General features: G+C 39.0%; 1 protein-coding gene across 4 annotated transcripts in view; it reads left to right on the top strand.

Moving 5' to 3' along the window:
- The window catches only part of PDE8A (phosphodiesterase 8A), a 261,479-nt gene that overhangs the window by 207,383 nt on the left and 32,907 nt on the right, over window positions 1–21,189 (top strand). For all 4 annotated transcript variants that reach the window (XM_020966427.2, XM_078151108.1, XM_020966433.2 and 1 more), the window contains 3 exons: window positions 380–544; window positions 14,546–14,594; window positions 14,881–15,016. In XM_020966427.2, coding sequence (XP_020822086.1) covers window positions 380–544; window positions 14,546–14,594; window positions 14,881–15,016 — 350 coding nt within the window. The remainder of the gene's footprint in view (window positions 1–379; window positions 545–14,545; window positions 14,595–14,880; window positions 15,017–21,189) is intronic.

The following is a 21,189-nucleotide window of genomic DNA, read 5'->3' on the forward strand; positions in this document are numbered from 1 at the left end:
GGGCAGAACATGATAACTGTCTTCAAGTAATTAAAAGGCTATCATGTGGATGGAATTAGTCTGGTTCTTTTAGTTCCCAAAGAACAGAACTAGGAGCAGTGACTGGAAATTTCAAGGAGGTAAATTTAGACTTGATTTGAGGGAAAATTTTCCTAACAATTAGAGCTATCCAAAATTGGAATGGGCAGGCTAGAGAAATAGTGGGCTTCCTCCACAGGAGATCTTCAAGCCAAGCGTGGATGACCATTTATTGGATGAATATGTTGTAGTAGGGATTCTTTTTCACATATGAGTTGGAGAAATTGGCCACTGAGTTCCCTTCCAACTTTGAAATTCTGTGATTTACTCAGTCTACAAATAATGCACTGTTTTAATATAGGTGATAAATATCATTAATGCTGCACAAGAAAGCAGTCCGATGCCTGTGGCAGAAGCTTTAGACCGTGTGCTGGAGATCCTAAGAACCACTGAGTTATATTCTCCACAACTTGGAACTAAGGATGATGATCCCCATGCCAGCGATCTTGTTGGTGGCCTCATGTCTGTAAGTAACAAAGATAATAGTGGGGGGTTCACTTTTACATTTTTGCTGTACTTTATGCTTTCAGAAACTAGAACTGCCCACTCCTTTTATCTGAGTACCCAAAGACTCAGTGAATTTGTGAAGATAATTTCCAGTGAGTATGTCAAGGAACCTTGTTCAGCACCAGGACCTTGAGTTGCCAAGTACCATCAGGACCTGGTCAATAGAACTAAGGCTAGCCCTAAACAGAGGGCAATAATTTGTCTTTGACACCCTCTCAACTCGATTCAACAGCCATTTATGAAAGCACTTGTGTGCAAAACAGTGTACTGGGAGCTGGGAGAGATAATCAAGTTTAGAATAAGACACAGTCTCTGCCCTCATGGAGCTTTCAGTCTAATCAAGGAATAGACATACACACACACACAGATAACTGCAATACATGATAAGGGCACATTGGAGGTGAAAAACAGAGTGCTATGTGAGGTCCAAGGACCTCTAGCCAATCTGTTGCCAAGTCTTGTCATTTTTACCTCTCTCATATAACAACCCTTTCTCTGTACTCAAATGGTGGCTACCTCAGTACAGGCCCTCAACACTTCTCACCTGGACTACTGCAATCACCTGCTAGTTGGTCCCTTTGTCTCATGGCTCTCTTCACTCTAGCCCATCCTTCACTAATCTGTCCAAGTGATTTTCTTAAAGAAGGTCTGACATGTCATCCAGTAAATTCCAGTGGCTCCTTGTTATCTCCAGGATCAAATATAAAATTTTGTTTGCCTTTTAAAGCCCTTTATGACCTGGCACCTTCTAATTTTCTAGTCTTTTAACTCTTCACCCCCTTTCATGTACTCTCTAATCCAAGAACACTGGCCTCCTTGTTATACACAGCATTTCATAACCCAACCCCACACCTTTTTCACTGGCTATCCCCCCATTCCTTCATGGTCTTGATTTCAGCTAGCTATCAGGAAAGAAAATAAGTAATAAATTATACATACTAAGATGTGAATGACTTAAAATCCCTCAATATAGTACCCCTACCTAGGAAAAGGATACTTTCAGAGGAAATAATGTAACTAAAAATAAAAAATCTCTAATAGTAGAATTTCTGACACTGTTGAAGATAAAGAGAAGAGACTTTTTGGATTGCAGAGATTCCTGACACCATTCAAATCATACAAAATAAAGGACCATCTAAGCATTGGGTTAATTGGCATAAAGCCTCCCAGTTGGTAATAATAGATGAGGCTTATACAATTCTTTAAAGGTTGGTTGGATTCAAACACCAGTCTTCTATGTCCAACATTATACCTACTATGCCACACTACTGCTCTACTGGTTACAGTGCAGCTGCTGGGCATTAGACAGGACTGCCCTGTAGATAGTCTCATTTAATCATTATAATTAAGATGACTAAAATAACCCAATCAAGAAAAGGTTGGCCTGGTTGTTTTCACTCTCTCAGCAACTGAAATGGATCTACTGTACATATACATATATATATATATATATATATATATATGTACATATACATTATATATATATATATATATATATATATATATACCACCAGTCCTTTTAAAAATGCCTATTGGGTATAACAAAGATCTAACAAATAGATCAGGGACCAAAAAAGGTCTCAGAGAATCCATTAGCCTGGAAGACTATCTGTATTCCACAGGTTTCACTACAGCACCTGGGCTATCCATCTGGTATGCTTTGCTCTGGTTATATGACTGGTCCACCTCCTTTTCTGATCACACACATCCCTAGAGACACCACTCTCTAGGGCAAATCATTTGTTCATTCATTCAATAAACATTTATTAAGCATCTATTACTATGTGTCAGGTACTGTTCTAGGGGTGCAAAGGTGAAAAGAAAATAGTCCATACCCTTAAGGAATTTACAGTCTTCTGGAGGAAAAAAAAAACCAAACATGCACATAGATAAGAGGTGGCTGGCCCGGGCACCCTCCTTAAATGGAGGTTCTGGGAGGACCCCTCTAATCAGAGGCAGGGGCCCCAGGAGCAGACGGTACTGAGGAAGTGTGAGCTCCAGGACAGGGGTGATCTTCTAGGATGAAGAGGTTATATGGTAGAGAAGTCCAAAGGGGTATAGCCTGGTGGAAAATGGGAATGTTAATATTACTATTACTATGATGATTGCTTTTATTATTATTGTATTCTGGGTGTGATGAATAGCCAATACAAGGTTAGGGAGGCAAGAGATAGGATATCGTGTATAGTAACAGCTGGGAGGCCAGTTTGGGCTGGAATATAGGAGTGAGAAGAAGTGATGTGAATTGGGTCTGGAGAGATAGAATCATAGGATCATAGGTTTAGAGCTGGAAGGGACCTTCGAGGCCATCTAGACCAACACACTCATTTTACAGATGATGGAACTAAGGCACATAGAGTTTAGATGATTTGTGAGACAGGCAGAATGAGAGCCAGGAGAGGGCAGTATCACAAAAATCCCAGGAGGAGGAGAAGGTCCACAGCATCAAATACTGCAGAGAGGTCAAGAAGGATAAGGACCGAAGAAGAGGCCGTTGGACTAGTGGTGTCCTTGGAGAGAGCAGTTTCAGTCAAGTGCTGGGGTCAGAAGTCAGATTGCAAAGGAAAGAGAAGTGAGTGGGAGGTGAGGGAGTCACAGCAACAAACGTAAACAGCTTTGTCTAGGAGTTCAGCTGACGCTGAACATAAGGGGGGCACGTCACTCGTGATGTGTTGCAGCCTGCTCTCACCAGCCATGCATCTCTCCTCTGGCCTTTGGTTTCATCTACAACCATGATTCTTTGGAGACTATAATGTTCAGTGATTCACAGGAATATAGAAATACTGGGAGAATACAGGTATTAAACATACTGGGTTTTCAATCACACTTTTTTTTTAGACTAAAAAAGTCAGAAATATTGATTAATTTAGTTAAGCCATAGAAAAACTAATTTAAGCTCCCCCATTTGAATGAACTACTTGTCACTATTATTTTTTAATGCCGCATTAAGCCAAATAATGCCACTCCTCCTCTTCCTTGCATATAGCTCATACCTTGGGAGGTGGAGGGTGGTAATAAAGAGAGGAAGGTGATGAAATGTGCCTGGAATATAGCATCCCTTTTGACAGGCTCCTTCAGGACAGATCTAATTATATCATTATATTATTATTGCATTACATTATTAGCAGGATCAGTCAGAATTTCAAAGGGCATGGATAACCATGTAACTATAAATAAGACTACATTGGTATCTTCCTTTATGAATTCTCTGGGAATTAAGTTACTTTAAACAAAGTTGGCCATGTTTAAAACACTTCCTTATCAGTCCTAGGAAGCAATATTGTAAAGCATCGTATAGCGGTATTATATGTATCTGTGGCCATAGAGCACGCAGCTTCTGTAGCCACCAAATGTCTGAGCACCGTAAACAGGGCTGGAAAGTCCTCAGTCTGTCTCCCTCCTTCCTAACCTCTGTTTTCTGTTCCTTTCCCTCATTCCTGGGTGGAGCTCCTCCACTAGCATCAGTAACCCAATACCCTGCTGTTCTGTGACACCTCCCCCCCCCCCCCGCATCGATTAAAGCAGGAAAAGAGCCAATATGCATGGTAAATCAATTGGTAGATGGGACTCAGGAAGACCTGGGTTCATATCTGCCACTAGCACTGACTAGCTGGGTAACCTTGAAGAAATCCTTCATCCCCCCCCACCCCCACCATCTGAACCTAGCTTTCCTTATCTGTATAATACCTGCAGAAGCCACCTCACAAGGTGAGGTGAGGATTAAATGAGATCATGGGTAGAAAGAGTGTTAACTTTAGAATGTCACATAAATATCAATTATGATGGTGCCACCATTTATATTTGTTGATTGATTAAGTGATTAACTTCAGACAATATCAGAGTGAAATTTCAATGAGATGCCTCAGCCCAGCATCTGCTCTTAAAGCACTTTATCTCTAGTTATGGGATTAAAAGCTTTACCCCCCAGGAAAGTAGTTTCAGGCCCAGCCCCCCCCCCACTGGCAAAGCAGGTCAAATAAGATTTGAAGGGCTTCTGGGAGGAAGGACAAGACAGGGAGGTAGCACATTATATTACAGCGATACCCAAGGCCAACTCTAAAGATGAACTTGATTTAGGTCTTTTAGGATGAGAAGCAGGAGTAGGATATAGAAGAAAAATGACCAGTGATTTATATGTCCCCTCAGTCCCCTTTCCCCTTGAGAAGACAAGCTGTATAGGTATAGATGAGAGGAGAGATGCTCCTATAAGAGATGCTCTTATAAGTCTATTCCCTGGAGTTGGGGGCAGTGGATGGTTGTCTTCACCTGCATCTTTGAAGACCTGCATATTTCCTCACAGTGGTATACAGTGGTATACCAGCAGACTCTCTTCTTCTACACTCTCCCCTTGCCCATTCCCCTCCCTTCTTTCTCTAAACACAGAATAGGTCTACCTTCCTTACTGCCTTATCCAACTCCCTTAACCTTTCCCTCTGACTCTAAGTCAACAAGCATTTATTAAGCACCTAATTTATGCCAGGCACTGTGCCAAGTGCTGGGGCTACAAAGAAAGGCAAAAAAAAGTCCCTGTTCTAAAGGAGCTCAAAATCTAATGGGGGAGACAACTTGCAAACCATGTGTTGTTTGTGAAGAAACTACAGGATAAATTGGAGATAATATCAGAGGGAAAGCACTAAGATTAAGAAAGACTGGGAAAGGTTCCTATCAGAGCTTGTGACTTTATCTGAGACTTGAAGGAAGTCATGGGAACCAGGAAGTACAGATGAGTAGAGAAAGTGTTCCAGCAATGAGAAAGAGCTCACAAAAAATGCCTGGAGTTGGGAGACAAGTGTTTTGTGCGAAGAACAGCAAAGAAGCCAGGGTCACTGGATCGCCTTGGATTTGTAGAAGATAGTAAAACATAAGAAGACTGAAAAGTTAGGAAGGGGCCAAGTTATAAAGAGTTTTAAAAGCAAAACAGTATTTTATATTTGTTCCTGGAGGTGATAAGTTTATTGGATGGTGGGGTGACATAGTCAGATCTGTGCTTTAGGAAGACCAGTTTGACAACAGAAAGGAGGATAGACTGGAGTGTGGAAAAACTTGAGACAGGGGGATCAACCAACAGCCTATTTCAGTAGTCCAGGTGTAAAGTCATGAGAGTCTGCATCAGGGTGTGGCAATGTAAGAGGAAAGAAGAGGGTGTGTGTGTGTGAGAGATGTTACAAAAAATAGAAATGACAGGATTTGTTAGCTAATTAATTGGATATGGGTGGGAATGAGAGAGAGGAGTTGAGGATGACATTCAGGTTGAGTGGTTGGGAGCCTGGGTGACTGGGAAAATGTTCAAGAGAAGGGAGAGTTTAAGGGGAAAGATAATTTCAGTTGTGGACGTGTTGAGTTTAAGTTGTCTATAGGACATCTAGTTCAAGATGTCCAAAAGGCAGTTGTGAATATAAGACTAGAATTCAACAGAGAGGTTAAAACTGGATAAATAGATTGGAAAATCATTTGCATAAAGATTATAATTGAATCATGGGAACTAATAAGGTCACCAAGATAAATAACATAGAGGGAACAGGGCCTTGAACAGAGCCTTGGAGGATATCCATGTTACCTGGAAGAATATTCATCAAAGGAGTCTGAGAAGGAGCAATCAGACATGTAGGAGAACCAGAATAGAGCAGTATCACAAAAACCTAGGGAGAAGAGAATATCAAGGAGAAGAGGGTGATCTGTAGCATCAAAGGCTACAGAGAGATCAGAAGGGATAAGGACTAAGAAAAGACCATTAGATTAGCAATTGAGAACTCACTAGTAACTTTGGAGAGAACAGTTTCAATTGAATGATGAGTCTGGCAGCCAGATTTCAGAGATTTAAGAAGAGAGTGAGAGGAAAAGAAGTGGAAGCATGGATTGTAGATGGCCTTTTCAAGGAGTTTACCCATGAAAGGGAGGAGAGATACATGATGACAGGTAGCAGCTACAGACAAATCATCAGGAATTTTTGAAGATGGAGGAGACATGAGTGTGTTTGTAAGCAGTAGGGGAGCAGCCAGTAGACAGAAAGAGATAGAAGATGAGTGAGAGAGTAGGGATAATAGAGAGGATAATTTGTCAGAGAAGAACAAGTGGAAAGGGATCACTTGTGCTGATCGCAAAAAAGGGAGCTAGCAGTAAAGGAGGAGATAGTGGCAGAAGGCGTCTGAGTGATGTGAGATGAGGGAGAAAAGGAAACTCTTTGCAAAGAATCCCATTTTTTTCAGTGAAACATGAAGCATGGGTCTCAGCCGAGAGAGGAGAAGAAGGGTTAGTAGCCATGGGAGTTTTGAAGAGGGATGTAAAGGTTTGGAAAAGCTGTTGTGCTCTCATAATTTCACAATTTGGGATCTTACTTTAACATGTTTAATGAATTTATACTTTAACCCCATTTATCTGACATCCTTGATTAGAGATTCTGGTATTTTCATGCTTCTTATATTATTTCTTTCTCTAATGAAATTTTAGACAAAGTGTGTGTATGTACATGCACAACCATCCTCCTCACAAATAAAGATGTGACTGTACAGTTCTCTTTATCTTGGAATCATAAATCTAGAACTAGAAGGGACCTCAGAGGCCCTCCCATTTTTCAGGTGAGGAAACTGAGACCTAAGGAAATGCATTTACTTGCCCAAAGTCACATAGGTAATGGGCATAAGAGGCAGGATTCGAAGACAGTTCCTTTGACTCCAATGCCAATGCTCTTCCCATTGGGCCAACACTGCTCTAGCTCCAGAATCACTGCTTTTGTCAGTGGGGTTTCTCCCTCTTCCAGTGCCTATTGTGACTCCCATATGCTTTAACAGATGGTGGTTGTGTGTTGGTATGGTTGAAAAAATTCATCAAGCTTTAGAAGACTGCTTAATCACCTCATTGTGATAACAGCTTCAATAATATAGCTTCCATTTCTATGATGCCTTAAGGTTATAGAGCCCTTTCCTATCCAACTTCTCCTCACAACAACACTGGGAGAGATATAGTGTTTCTCTGTTGGGTGTGCTTGTGGTTGGGTTTCCAGATGGGACAATTTTGCACTCACTCATCTGCAGTACAGATAACTGGGACTGGGTAGAAGTGTTGCCCATGGTCATGGACTTGAAGGAAGCCATCCTTTCACTATGAAGAGCCTTGAACTCCTAGACATGGAGCCATAACAATCTGAACTCTCCAGCCACAGCATTTAATTATTAGAGACATCCAGCACTGTTGTATTTTGGTTGCATTTCTACATCAAAGCAAAACAAAATGATTTGGGGGTAGGAGACTGAGATCAGAAGACCAAGATTTGAATCCTGGCTCTGCCACTCACTGCCTGTGTAACCTTGGGCAAATCACACCACCACTACCACCACCACCACCACCACCACCACCACCACCATCATCATCATTGTTAACACTTATATAGTGCATTAAGGTTTGCAAAGTGCTTTCTTTATGTGCTATCTCATTTGATCCTTACAACAACCCTGGGAGGTAGGTGCTATTATTATCCCCATTTTATAGAGGAGGAAACTGAGGGTTGAAAAAAGTTAAGTGATTTGCTCAAGCTCACACTATGAAGTAAATGTTTGAGGCAGTATTTGAACTTGGATCTTCCTGACTCCAAGCTGAGAATTCTGCTATGCCCCCCTAGCTGCTTCTTTGGGCTTCAGTCTCTTCATCTGTAAAATGAAGGGATAGAACTAGGTAGATGGCTTCTGAGGTCCCTTCTAGCTCCAGAGCTCTGATTCTATGACTAGAAATCAGGTCTCCTGATTCCCCTGCTGTGTTCTTTAAAGACTTGGTTCTACCTTCCCCGGAGAAAACATGGCCTGTTGACACCTCTCTTTAAGATCTCACTCTCTGCTGAGGTGCTAATAGATACTAATGGGTTCACAAGTTTTCTCTCCTATAAAAACATAGTTACATTAGAGCAGCTTCCTTGAGATAGTGTTTTAACCCAAAGGAATCATTCCTACCGTGGGCAAATAGACCTTTTCATGTCCGCCTTCTTATGACACCATGTCAGCAGCTACCCACCTATAACTGCAACAATAATAGCACACATTTACATAGCTCACTACCGTTTATAATATAAGAAACTTATAGCCATTATCTCATTTGATTATCACAATAACTTGATGAGGTAGATACTGAATGTATACCCATTTTATAGATAGGAAAATTGAGATGGCTTTTATATGCATTATCTTATTTGATTCTTGCAACAACCCCTTTGGGTACATAGTTTAAGGATTATTGTCCCCATTTTACAGATGAAAAAACAGGTTTGCTGTTTTGGCTAAGATCACGTAACTACTAAGTAGCAAAATCATGTATGGACCCTGGTACAAGGGTCAGAGAAGTACCTTCAGTGACTGACACAATGTTCCTAGAACAAGGTATTGTTCCAGGATATTCCCTTGCCTCGGCCCCCAGTTTGAGGCCCTGCTAAGAACAGGGGGTTACTTCAGTGGCCCCAGTTCTGATCACTAAAGGAGAAAGCAGGAAGCCAGGTAGACACTTACAATACACCGTTTCTTGTCCAGTGGGTTACAGTTTCTGTTCAGAGGCTCATAGCAACATTTAGAAAGGCATTTACAGATTAGCTAGTCTAGACTTTGTGGGTTTGTTTTGTTTTTTTAGTTTTGATAATTGTATCTCAGGGTAATTGGTCTCCTTTGTAATTTGTATTTTATTTTATGCATTTAAAACATTATTCCGAAAAAGCTCCACAGGCTCCAGCAGACTGCCCAAAGAGGACTGTGGCCCCAAAAAAAAAGGTTAGACCTTCTCTAACCCTCTCAGTGTACAAATAACAAAATTGAGTACCTGAAGAATGAAGCAATTTGCCCAAGATCAGACAGAAGTTGAGCTAGGATTTGAACACAGGCTCTCTGGCTCTAAATCCAGTGATCTTTCCACTGTGCCACATTGATCATCTTGTCACCACATTTCAGGATACCCTCAATTTTGGTACCTATAGCCCTCTAGCGATTGAATGTAGTCCTTCTTCTCGAGGATACTCTCATAAATGCTCGAAGTATATATAATGTAACCCCATTAACACAGAAACAATATATATTAATTGACATGTTAATATGTAAACATTCTGTATAATTAATTATATTAACATATAATTATTGTGTGATTAATTATACTAATTAATTAATATATGAATAATCCCATGTAAATTCACAGATGCACCATTTTCTTTTTTTTTACTGAAACTTTTTTTGTTTTAGACTCAAACACCAGAACTCAAATACAGAATAAAGAAAAAAAATCATAAACTTAAATATTAAAACTTAAATACAAAAGAAAAAAGGGGGGGAAAGCATGTCATGTGCATAGCAGGACATAAGAGGACTCAAAATATGTAGCAATTAGTTCTCATTTCAAGAAAGCCTGTATGAAAAATACTGCATGTTGTGTTGAGAGCTGTCCATCTTTTCTTTGCTTCCTTGTAAGTTTTTTTTTCTACTGTGCACTTTTTACTTTGTTCTTTTTTTCTCCCTTCCTCCTCCAACTTGCCACTTGAAAGGATGAACCTTTTTCTTTCCCAGAAAAATCCAGGAGGCGTATCCACCCTTGAATGGACCTTAGTAGCTTTCTGTAGCCACTTGGAGCCTGTAGTAAGATAGCTACAGTAATGGCTACAAAGAGAGACTTTTTAAAATCATACAGTCACAGAGTTGGAAGAGACCTCAGTGCATATCTAATTCCTTCCCCATTTCCTCTATGACATGCCTGACAAGGAGTTATCTGGCTTTTGCTTGAAGACCTCCAGTGAGGAAAAAACCAGAATCTCCCAAGGCAGCCCATTCCCCCAAGGAACGATCTCAGCTGTTAGAAAGCTTTTCCTCAAACCAAGCTTAAGTTTGTCTTTCTGAAACGTCCACCCATTGCTCCTAATTCTGTCCCCTGGAATCATATCAAACAAGTCTAATCCATCGTTCGTGAGGATAGCCCTTCAAATGCTGCAAGACAGCTGTGGTTTCCTCCCTACCTCCTCCAAGCCTTCTCCAGGCTAGTGGGTCAAACTCAAATAAAAACCCAAAGATGCTAATCTGTTCATAAGGATCCCTGCAGACCATATGGTGACTTAGTTTTAAAATGTGATATTATCTGTGTTTTATCATATCTTTATTTATTTTATTAAATAGTCTCTAATTACATTATAATCTGATTCAAGGCCATTGTCCACATGGGTCAGGTGTTTTACCTCCTCTCTAGTCTAAATATCCCTATTTCCTTCAGGTGATCTTCTTATGGCATGAACTCAAGGCCCTACACTACCATGGTAATAGTATAGTGCCTGGCACGTAGTATGTGCTTAATACATGTCACATGACTGACTAAAGTATCAGAGAATGAAAATCAATGAAAATTAATATTATATAAAAAGAACACATTTGCAAAACAAGTGCCAACAAATAAAATTTTGGACTTTGGTTATTATGTACTTCAAGTTAGATATATGAAATGGCGTCTTGACATTGAAAGAATAAAAATATCAGTGGGAAATTATTTGATATCTGGAATTTTCAAATAATGATTAACATTTATGTAGGTCTTTAAAGTTTGCAAAGTGTTTTGCATATATTATCTCATTTGATTCTCACAACAACCCTGTGAGTCAGATGCTCTTATTATCCTAAAGTCATAGAATAGGGAGGATAATAATACTTGTTCTACCTACCACACAGGGTCATTGTGAGGATTAAGAGAGATAATAGATATAAAAGTGCTTTGTAAACTGTCAAGTGCTATTCAGTTGTAAGCTGTTATTGTTATTATCGCCTGAGAATCATTTAGTTGTGTAATTAAAACAGATTTGCTAAGTTCAACTAGAACTGTTGGATTTTTCCACAAGACTGGTTGATCTGTAAGTAAGTTAGTAAGCTACAATTACCAAGCATCCAATGTACTCAGCATGCTGTATTCAATGCTAAAAAGGTGTCAGATATGTACAGGAAAGAGCCAGTGAAGTTGAAGAGATGCCTTCCAGTAAGAGAACAGCCTCACTCACCATTTCCGGAAGTGTCCCAACTGGCAGTACATAGAGATCATGAAATACAAACTAAAGGCACTGAGTTCAGGAGACTCACCTGGGAGTTTTAAAATCCTGTTTATCCTTACAGGTGCAAAAATACAACCAATCTAAAAATGGCTCCAATGGTCATTTATTCACCTGCCTAGAGATGGCAGTGTTACTTTAAGAAAGAAGGCTCATTCCTCACAAAAAGCTGAATTGGATTTTCCCAAGTTGACCATTTAGAAATAAGTGAGAGCCTTATGGATAGCAAATGATGAAAAGAAGGACTTTAGATCTGTGGGGAGCCTTAGAAGGTAATGCTGCTGTTCTGTCATTTCCAACTCTTTGTGACTCCATTTGGAGATTTTGTGGTAAAGAACTGAAGTGGTTTACTATTTCCTTTTCCAGCTCATTTTACAGATGATGAAACCAAGGCAAACAGGGTTAAGTGACTTGCCCAGAGTCACGCAGCCAATGTCTGAAGCCAGATTTGAACTCAGGAAGATGAGTCTTCCTGACTCCAAGTCCAGTGCTCTATCCACTCTGCCACCTAGCTACCCTTAGAGGATGGTTATAGTCTAATCTACCTTGAGAATTCACTACCTTACTGAAATCACAGTTCTGAACCCTTTTCTACCACCCCGCCCTGCCTTCCATTCTATTTAGTAAAGTAGGAGGGATGTCACCTGTTGAGGAAAAGCCTAAAGTAGGTTTGAGAATTTGAGGAGAGGACAAAAGGTTAAAAATGTTATTTAAAAAAGCAATAAGGCACAGGCCCTGGATTCAGGAGGACCTGAGTTCAAATCCAACCTCAGATACATAACACTTACTAGCTGGGTGACCCTGGGCAAGTCACTTAACCCCATTGCCTAGCCAAAAAAAACAAAACAAAACAAAAAGCGATAAGAAATGAAGAATATTGCAGCAGAACACTAGAACCCAGGTCTCCTGTCTCCTACGCTGGTGGCCTTTCTCTGGCCCCATTCTGGCCTGTCTCTGCTGCTCTCCCTGGTCCCTCCCCTCAAACTTCACTATGCCCGTCATTGGTATTGCTAATCTCTCAAACTATAAATACTCTAGTCAGGGGATCACAGTTTTGGATCTGATTGAACCTTAGCAGTCACATATCTTATTTTCCAGATGAGAAAAATGAGGTTGACTTGCCCAGCGCACATAGGTAGTAAGTAGATGATCCTGGATTTGAACTCAGGTCCTTTGACTTCAAATCCAGCATTTCTTTCTACTATACCACATTTCCATCCTTCACTTCTGCTATTCCTTTGTCTTTTAAAGCCATAAACCTTATAGGTATAAGGCATGTTGATCCTTCTTTGAAATGTCTCTCAGGTTTTTTCCCCCTTATCTCTATCACCATTGCTAACACTTTAGTCCAGGACCTCATTGCTTCTTACCTGAATGACTGTAAAAAACCTCCAAGTCTACCTCTAGTCTTATGATTCCTCTTATCACTGTCAGATTAATAGTCCTTTCATCATCACACTCACACTCAAGACCTTACAGTGACTTTTTATTGACTGTCTACTTAAAAACTTTATAATGGCTTGAAGATGACCCTTAATGGCTATGTCATTGGAACATGGGCTGTAGCTGGTCCAACAAGTCTAGAAAGGCCTTAATTTGGGGATCACATATGAACTGTGTACCTGCCATCCAAGGATTAGCCTATCCAGATTCAGTGATATGCATCAGGAGAAGTTGGCCAACAGGTGATGCAATATGTTGCCCATAGCAATTCAGGAAATTTCATGGTATAGCAGAAAAGCCACTAGGTCTGGGGTCATAAGACCTGGGTTCAGCTCCTTACAACTTGTGTGACCCAGGCAAGTCATTTAACTTCTCTGGGTATTGGTTTCCCTATCTGTAAAAAAAAAGGGGGGGGAGGGGAGGTTGGACTAGATGACCCCTGAGGTTCCTTTCTAGATCAGTAATCACAAGCTGGAGAGACATTGTGTTTTGCATGGAGAGAGGGAATACCTGTATCATTGCAACCACAGATCTTTGGAAGTAATGAAATCAGAAGAATCAAGGTTAAATTCTATGACATTTAAGACCTTCTACAAACTGGCTTAGCCCTGTCCAACTTTAGCTCCTATCACATCCCAACTCATACCTTTCATTCTCTTCAGGCTAAGTTTTTTTCCTGAGAATCAACATGGCACAATATTTAGAGGGCTAGATTTCAAGTCAGGTAGACCAGGGTTCCCATCTCACCTCAAACACTATCTTTATGAGTAGGCACAAATCCTTTAACCTCTCAGCCTCAGTTTGATTTTGGGTAAAATGAGGATAGCAATAACTATAATCATACACTCACTGGATCATTTTAAGACTCAAATAAGATTACATTTGCTTTGCAAACTTTAAAGATCTGTATAAATGTTATGGTACTTACTATCTCATCTCACACTCTATCCGAATGGATATTTCTACATCTTCACTCAGGCCTATCCCCATTCCTAGAATGCCCTACCCCTTGCTCTAAACCTTTCTAAAGCCTTATCATTCTTTAAGTCTTACCATGAAGTCAACCTTGACTACTCCAATGCACACATGGCTCTTTCCCCTTCCTGACTCCCCCTGGGCTTCTGCTTATTGTCTGTCCATAGACCATAATACAATGCTAGACCATGCCCTGTTTTACATTGTTCTCAAATCTTTTTTGGCACACATCCTGTCCTTTCAAGTAGCTCTTAAACTCTTCCAGGTCAGGGACTGAGTCTTCCATCTCTATTGTATGCCCCCCAGTGACTAGCCCATTACTAAACTAGTACACACTGGAGCCACAGTTACCAGCTGCTGACTGAGTGAGTAAGCCACTTCTTCCTTACCCCCTGAGAAGTGATTGGGGGTAATCAGAACAGCCTGGTTGTGTGATGTCAAAAAGAATGTTTCTAACAGCTTTGTTTTTCTTTTTTTTTCATTTTGCCCCATTTTTAACAGGATGGTTTACGAAGGTTGTCGGGGAATGAATACATTTTTTCATCAAAACGTAAGTGGTTTTATTTATTTGTTTGTTTGTTTGTTTGTTTAGTTGTAGGTGCCTTGGCACACATGGCTTTGAAAAATGGCTTGCTCAAATAAAAATTCCTAAATGATTTTTTTCCTAATTTTTATTTCCTAGAAGTTCACCAGTATATCAAAGGCATTGTTTTTTTTTTTAATTTCAGAAATAAAGGAGTCATTTTGGTTCCATAAAGCAAATGCTGTATTAAGAAACATTTCAAAAAATACAGACTTCTAATTTTCTTTCTCTCCTAAAATATATCCATTTGCAGAACTTCATCAGGTTCCAAGCAATTTTATTTCTCCTATCTCCCTCAATGATATCCCACCACGGATAGCACAGGCCATGGAAAATGAAGAATACTGGGACTTTAACATTTTTGAACTAGAGGCTGCCACTCACAAAAGGTTAGTAATCCCCAAGTCTTACAATACAAATTATGGAAAAACTCAGACTTATGAAGGAAAAGATTATCCACCCTCAGAGAAATAAGAGGACAAATAAGTAAGTCTTACATAGAAGTATCTGAATATATCTGTCTGTATATGAGTATGATTATAGGTATCTAAGTATATGTATGTATATATATCTTTGTGTGTATATGTGTACATATATGTATCTATATATGGGTATGTGGGTGTGTGTGTGTGTGTGTGTGTGTGTGTGTGTGTATGCTTAATTGTAGCCTTCTTAGGGGAGGGGGGAGAAAGGGGGAAAAGAATAATGTAAAAAATGCATAGCAAAGAACAAAAGAAAACATACAAGAAAGCAAAGATGGACAGCTCTGAACACAATATATATAGTATTTATTATATAGCCTTTCTTGAAATTGAAATTTATTGCTGCATATTTTGAATCCTCTCTTACATTCTGCTATGCATATGCTGATGTATTTTTTTCTTTTCTTATTTAGTATTTAAGTTTATAATTAATTGTTTTCTTTTCTTATTGTATATTTGTCTTAGTATTTAAGTTTAAAATAAATTAATTTTTTAAAAAAGTTTTACAATACACTACATCACCTACCATGTGCAGAGCACTAGGGAAGATATGAAATTGAGATGAAATAATAACTGACATTTAAATGGCACTTTAAATTTTGTAAAATACTCTTACCTACCTACGTAATTTCATTGGAACCTCACAACAGCTGTGTGAAGTAGGTAACTGTAAATATTATTCCCATTTTACAAATAAAGGAAACTAAGGATTGAAAGTGATTTACCCATGTTTACACAGCTAATAAGTGTCAGAGATGAGATTTAAATTCATCCTTGAGACTTAATTGGTCCACAGGGCTGAGGCTTGAACTATTGACATGGCTACAAAAGCCAGCCCTTGTGGAGTCAGGAGTCTGATACCTGCTTCTGACCAGCAAAGAAGTAAGTAAGCTGCTGGGTGGTAGAGTACATAGAACTTTGAATTTTGTGTCAAGAAAAACTGAGTTCAAATCTAGCCTGAGACACTTAGTAGCTATGTGACTTCAGGCAAGTCACTTAACCTCTGTCTACCCTCAATATTACCACCTAGAAATGGGGATAATGATGGCACCTATATCTAGGGTTGTTGTAAGGCTCAAATGAGATAATATTTATAAGGCACTCTGCAAACTGTTAAAGTACTTATATAAATTTTAGTTATTATTATTATTGTTGTTGTTGTTATAACTGAATTGGTACTCTATTCCTACTGGATATCTATTCCCTGCTTTGGCTAAGTAAACCTCATTTTATTAACTAGTAGATGTCTATGAGTATCTCATTTCATTCTAATCATGAAACTAAGTCACTGGTCTGGATTGTGTTAGGCCTGGCCTAGAATAGCCTAGACTTCCTGGGGTAGAAGCTGCTTCTACTGCAGGGGCCATGATGTGGGAGGATGATGGCGACAAAATCGCTGGTCATTGTAGCCACTCACAACCCCATGATCCCATCTGTGCCCTCCCCATCAACAGTGGTTCTTGGAAGGTGTCAGAGGACAAGTGAAGAGGTTTGATTCTGTCTTGTATTGTTATGTTTTGTAATGTGGCCTTTTCCAAGATGAGTCTAGTAGGGCTTAAGATTATGAATTCAGCATTATTAAGAGCCAGGGGGGCAGAGTACAGGCCAGAACCCATCTGAATTCTCCCAACATTCCCCTCCAAATAGCTTTAAAATAGTACCTCAAATCAAATTTTGGAGTGGCAGAGCCAACAAAAGGTCAGAAGGAAGCATTTATGCAGCATAAGGCTGCATAGGAGGTCCGCAAGGAGGTCTCTAACACTGGGATGGGCATAAGGCCAGAGTAGGGTAGGAGCACTTGTGGAGGACCTTGGAGGCAGCTGGGACAACAGTAGCAGCAGTACTTGTATCAGGAGCTCTCCGTGCAGAGGGAGTAAGGGGGTGGGCTACTGGTCAGAAGGAGATTACAAAGAATCCTTTACTGGCACTGGGTACAGCTAGAGCTGATTGGCAATTCTATTGTCCATAAGCAGTTCTGGGACCCAGTTCTGGGGCAGAGAGAAGTGCTTGTGATTGCTCATAAGGGAGCAGGGGCCCTGGTCACAGTTCCAGAGCCAAGAGTAGCACTAGTTTTTGTGGATGCAGGGGATCAGGGGTCTTTTCTGGGTAAAGAGCAGAATGTAGATGAAGAAAACAGTGACCACACCTATCCCAGAATAACACCACCTTGGAAGCACTAAAAACTTTTTCAGGCCCCTAGAATTAGCTCTAAAAACATCACAAAAAAAGCCTGAGGCTTGGCACCCTCCCTACACCCAGGTGAGCAGAACCCAACTTTAACATAAAGTTCAAAGTGAAGTAATATGCTAGGAAAATGAGCAAACAACAACAGAAGAAGAAGAAGAAGAAGAAGAAGAAGAAGAAGAAGAAGAAGAAGAAGAAGAAGAATAGTAGTAGTAGTAGTAGTAGTAGTAGTAGTAGTAGTAGTAGTAGTAGTAGTAGTAGTAGTAGTAGTAGTTGAGCATAAAAAGCTACTACAGTGGTAGGGAAGACCAAGACATAGACTTAGAAGAAGACAACAATGTGAAAATAGCTACAAGCAAAGCCTCAAAGAAAAATGCTAATTGGACACAAGGCCAGAAGGAATTCCTGGAAGAGTTAAAGAAAGAAATAAGAGTAGTAGAAGAAAAATTGGGAAAATAAATGGAAGTATTGTGAGAAAATTCTGAAAAGAGAATTAACAGCTTGGTAAAAGAGGCACAAAAAGTACAGAAGAAATAACACTTTAAAAAACAAAATTTGCCTAATTATAAAAGAAACTCAAAAATTCACTGAAGAAAAGAACTCTTTTAAAAGTAGGATAGACCAAATGGAAACAGAGTTGCAAAAATTCACTGAAGAAAAGAACTTCTAAAAAGCAGAACTGGCTAAATGAAAAAAGAGGTTCAAAAGCTCACTGAAGAAAATAATTCCTTAAAAATTAGAATTGGGCAAAGAGAAGCTAATGATTTCATGAGACTTCAAGAAACAATAAAAAACAAAGTCAAAAATTGAAAAAGTAGAAGAAAATGTGAACAACCTCATTGGAAAAATAACTTACTTAGAAAATAGAGGAGAAATAATTTAAGAATTATTGGACTACCTGAAAGCCATGATCAGTAAAAGAGCCTAGATTTCATATTTCAAAACCTAATATCTTATATTCAAACAATAAAATGGAAATTGAAAGAATCCACCAGTCCCTTCCTGAAAGAGATCCCAAAACGAAAACTCCCAGGAATATTATAGTCAAATTCCAGAGCTCCCAGATCAAGGAAAAAAAAATACTACAAGCAGCCAGAAAGAAACAATTCAAATATTGTGGAGCCATAATCAGGATCACACATGATTTAACATCTTGTATTTAGTTAAAGGAGGGAGAGCTTGTAATATGATATTCTGGGAAGCTAAGGAGCTAGGACTGCAACAAACTACAGCAAAACTGAGTCCATCAGAGGGGAACAAGATATTTAATGAAATAGAGAAGTTCCAAGCATTCCTGATGAAACGGTCAGAGCTGAATAGAAAATTTGACATTCAAATAAAAGACTAAAGAGAAGCCTAAAAAGGTAAACATGAAAGAGTAATCATAAGGGACTCAATAAAATTAAACTGTTTACATTCCCATATGGGAAGATAATATATGTAACTCCTAAGGACTTTATCATTATTAGGGCAGATAGAAGGAGGCTGCTTAGATAGAGGGGACGGGTGTGAGTCAATTACTTTGGGATGATTTTTTTTTAAATGTAGGAGTAAGAAAATTTAAAACCTAAAGTTTTAAAAACACATGTTTAAAAAAAGTTTTCACATGCTATTGGGAAATAAGAAATACAGGAAATGGGGTACAGAAGTCTGTCCTGCCCTACAGGAAAATAGAAGGGGAGGGGGATAAGAGAAGGGGGGAGAGAAAGAAAAGAGGACAGACTAGGGGAAGGGATATTCAGAATGCATGCCATCTTGGGGTGGGGGGGAAGGTGAAAATTTGAAACTCAAAAACTTGTGGAAATGAATGTTGAAAGCTACAAGTAAATAAATTTATATTAAAAAATAAATAAAAATGTAGGAGTAAGAGAGGGATGTACTAGAAGTGGGAAGGGAGAGGTAGAATGGGGAAAATTTTCTCACGTAAAAGAGGCACACAAGGAAGAACTTTTACAGTGGAGGGGAAAATAAGGGAGTGGCAGGCAATGTTTAAGCCTCAGTCTCATCAGAATTGGTTCAAAGAGAAAAGAATACACACACACACACACACACACACACACACACACTGAGTTGGGTATAGAAATCTATCTTACCCAATAGGAGAGGGAGAGGATAAGAGAATGATGTGTGTGAGTGATAAAAGAGAGGATGAATTGAGGGAAGAATTGGTTAGAAGCAAAATAAACTTTTGAGGAGGGACAGGATAAAAAGAGAGAAGGATAAACAGAAGAAAATAGGATGGAGGGAAATACATAGTTATCATAACTATGAATGTAAATGGAATGAGCTCACCTATAAAAAAGAATTGGATAGTAGAATGGATCAGAAACCAGAATCCACCATTATGTTGTGTATAAGAAACACACTTGAAACAGAAAGGCACGCACAGTATTAAAATAAAGAACTGGAGCAGAATCTATTATACTTCAGCTGAAGTAAAAAAAGGCAGGGGTTGCAATCATGATCTCAGAAAAAGCAAAGCAAAAATAAACCTAATTAAGAGATAATCAGGGGAACTATATTTTGCTAAAAATAACCATAGATAATGAAGTAATATAAAAAAATTTTAGAGCAAGTTTCTCTGATAAAGGCCTCATTTCTCATATTTATAGGTAGCTGAGTCATATTTATAAAACTAAGAGCCAAATTCCCCAGTTGATAAATGGTCAAATGATATGAAGTTTTCAGAAGAGGAAATCAAAGTTATCTGCAAGTCATATGAAAAAAAAAAATGTCCTAAATTACTATTTATTAGAGGAAGGCAAATTAAAACAACTCTGAGGTATCACCTCATACCTATCAGAAACGACAAATGCTGGAGAGGATGAGGGAAAATAGGGACATTAATGAATTGTTGATGGAGTAGTGAACTGGTCCGACCCTTCTGGAGAACAACCTGGAACTATGCATAAAGTGCTATAAAACTTTGTGTACCCTTTGATCTGGTAATATTACTAATAGGTTTATGCCCCAAACAGATTGAGGGAAAAGGACCGTATACACAAAAATATTCAGAGCAGCTCTTTTTGTGGTGGCAAAGAATCTGAACTTGAGGGATGCTCATCAGTTGGAGAATGGCTGAACAAGTTGTGTTATATGATTATGAGGGAATACTATTGTGCTATAAAAAATTACAAGGGAGGTGGTTTCAGAAAAACATGGCAAGATCTATACACACTGATGCAAAATGAAGTGAGAAGAACTAGATCATTGCCCACAGTAACAGCAATGTTGTAATGATGATCAATTATCAAAGATTTGGCTACTCTGGTCAATACAATGATCTAAGACAATTGCAAAGGACTCATGATGAAAAAATGCTATCTACCTCCAGAAAAAGGAATGATGAATTGGGTGCAAATTGAAGTGTAATTTTCTCTTTCTTTCTCTGCTTTGCTTTGTTTTGCGATATAGCTAATATGAAATGTTTTTCATGATTTCGCATGTATAATTGATTTCATATTTTTTGCTTTCTCAAAGGAGAGGAATGGGAGGGAGGAAGGGAGAGAATCTGAAACTCAAAATTTTAAAAGAAAAGAATGATAAAAATAAATAATTTTTTTAAAAAAATTAGGATCAGGAAAGGATTTTTTAAATCAATCAACAAGTATTTTTAAGTGCCTACTATGTGCTAGGTACTGGGAGTATAAGAACAAGAATATAACAATCCCTAATACCACTGAGCTTACATTCTAATTCTCTTCACACAGTAGGTGTTTGGCAAATGTTTGTTGAAATACTTTGAGTTGGCATGCAGACAATCTTGATGCTAATTTTTTTTTCTAATTGCCAGAAACATTGTCAAAAGCCAAATTTGAACAATCTTTGTGAACCAGAGCCCTCTGTCTGAATCGTAGGGCTGAGTGTGACACTCCTGGCTTGAAACACTTAGAAGC

Source organism: Phascolarctos cinereus, unplaced genomic scaffold (assembly GCF_003287225.1).
Source record: "Phascolarctos cinereus isolate Bilbo 61053 unplaced genomic scaffold, phaCin_HiC Scaffold_3;HRSCAF=262, whole genome shotgun sequence".
NCBI classification, from domain to species: domain Eukaryota; kingdom Metazoa; phylum Chordata; class Mammalia; order Diprotodontia; family Phascolarctidae; genus Phascolarctos; species Phascolarctos cinereus.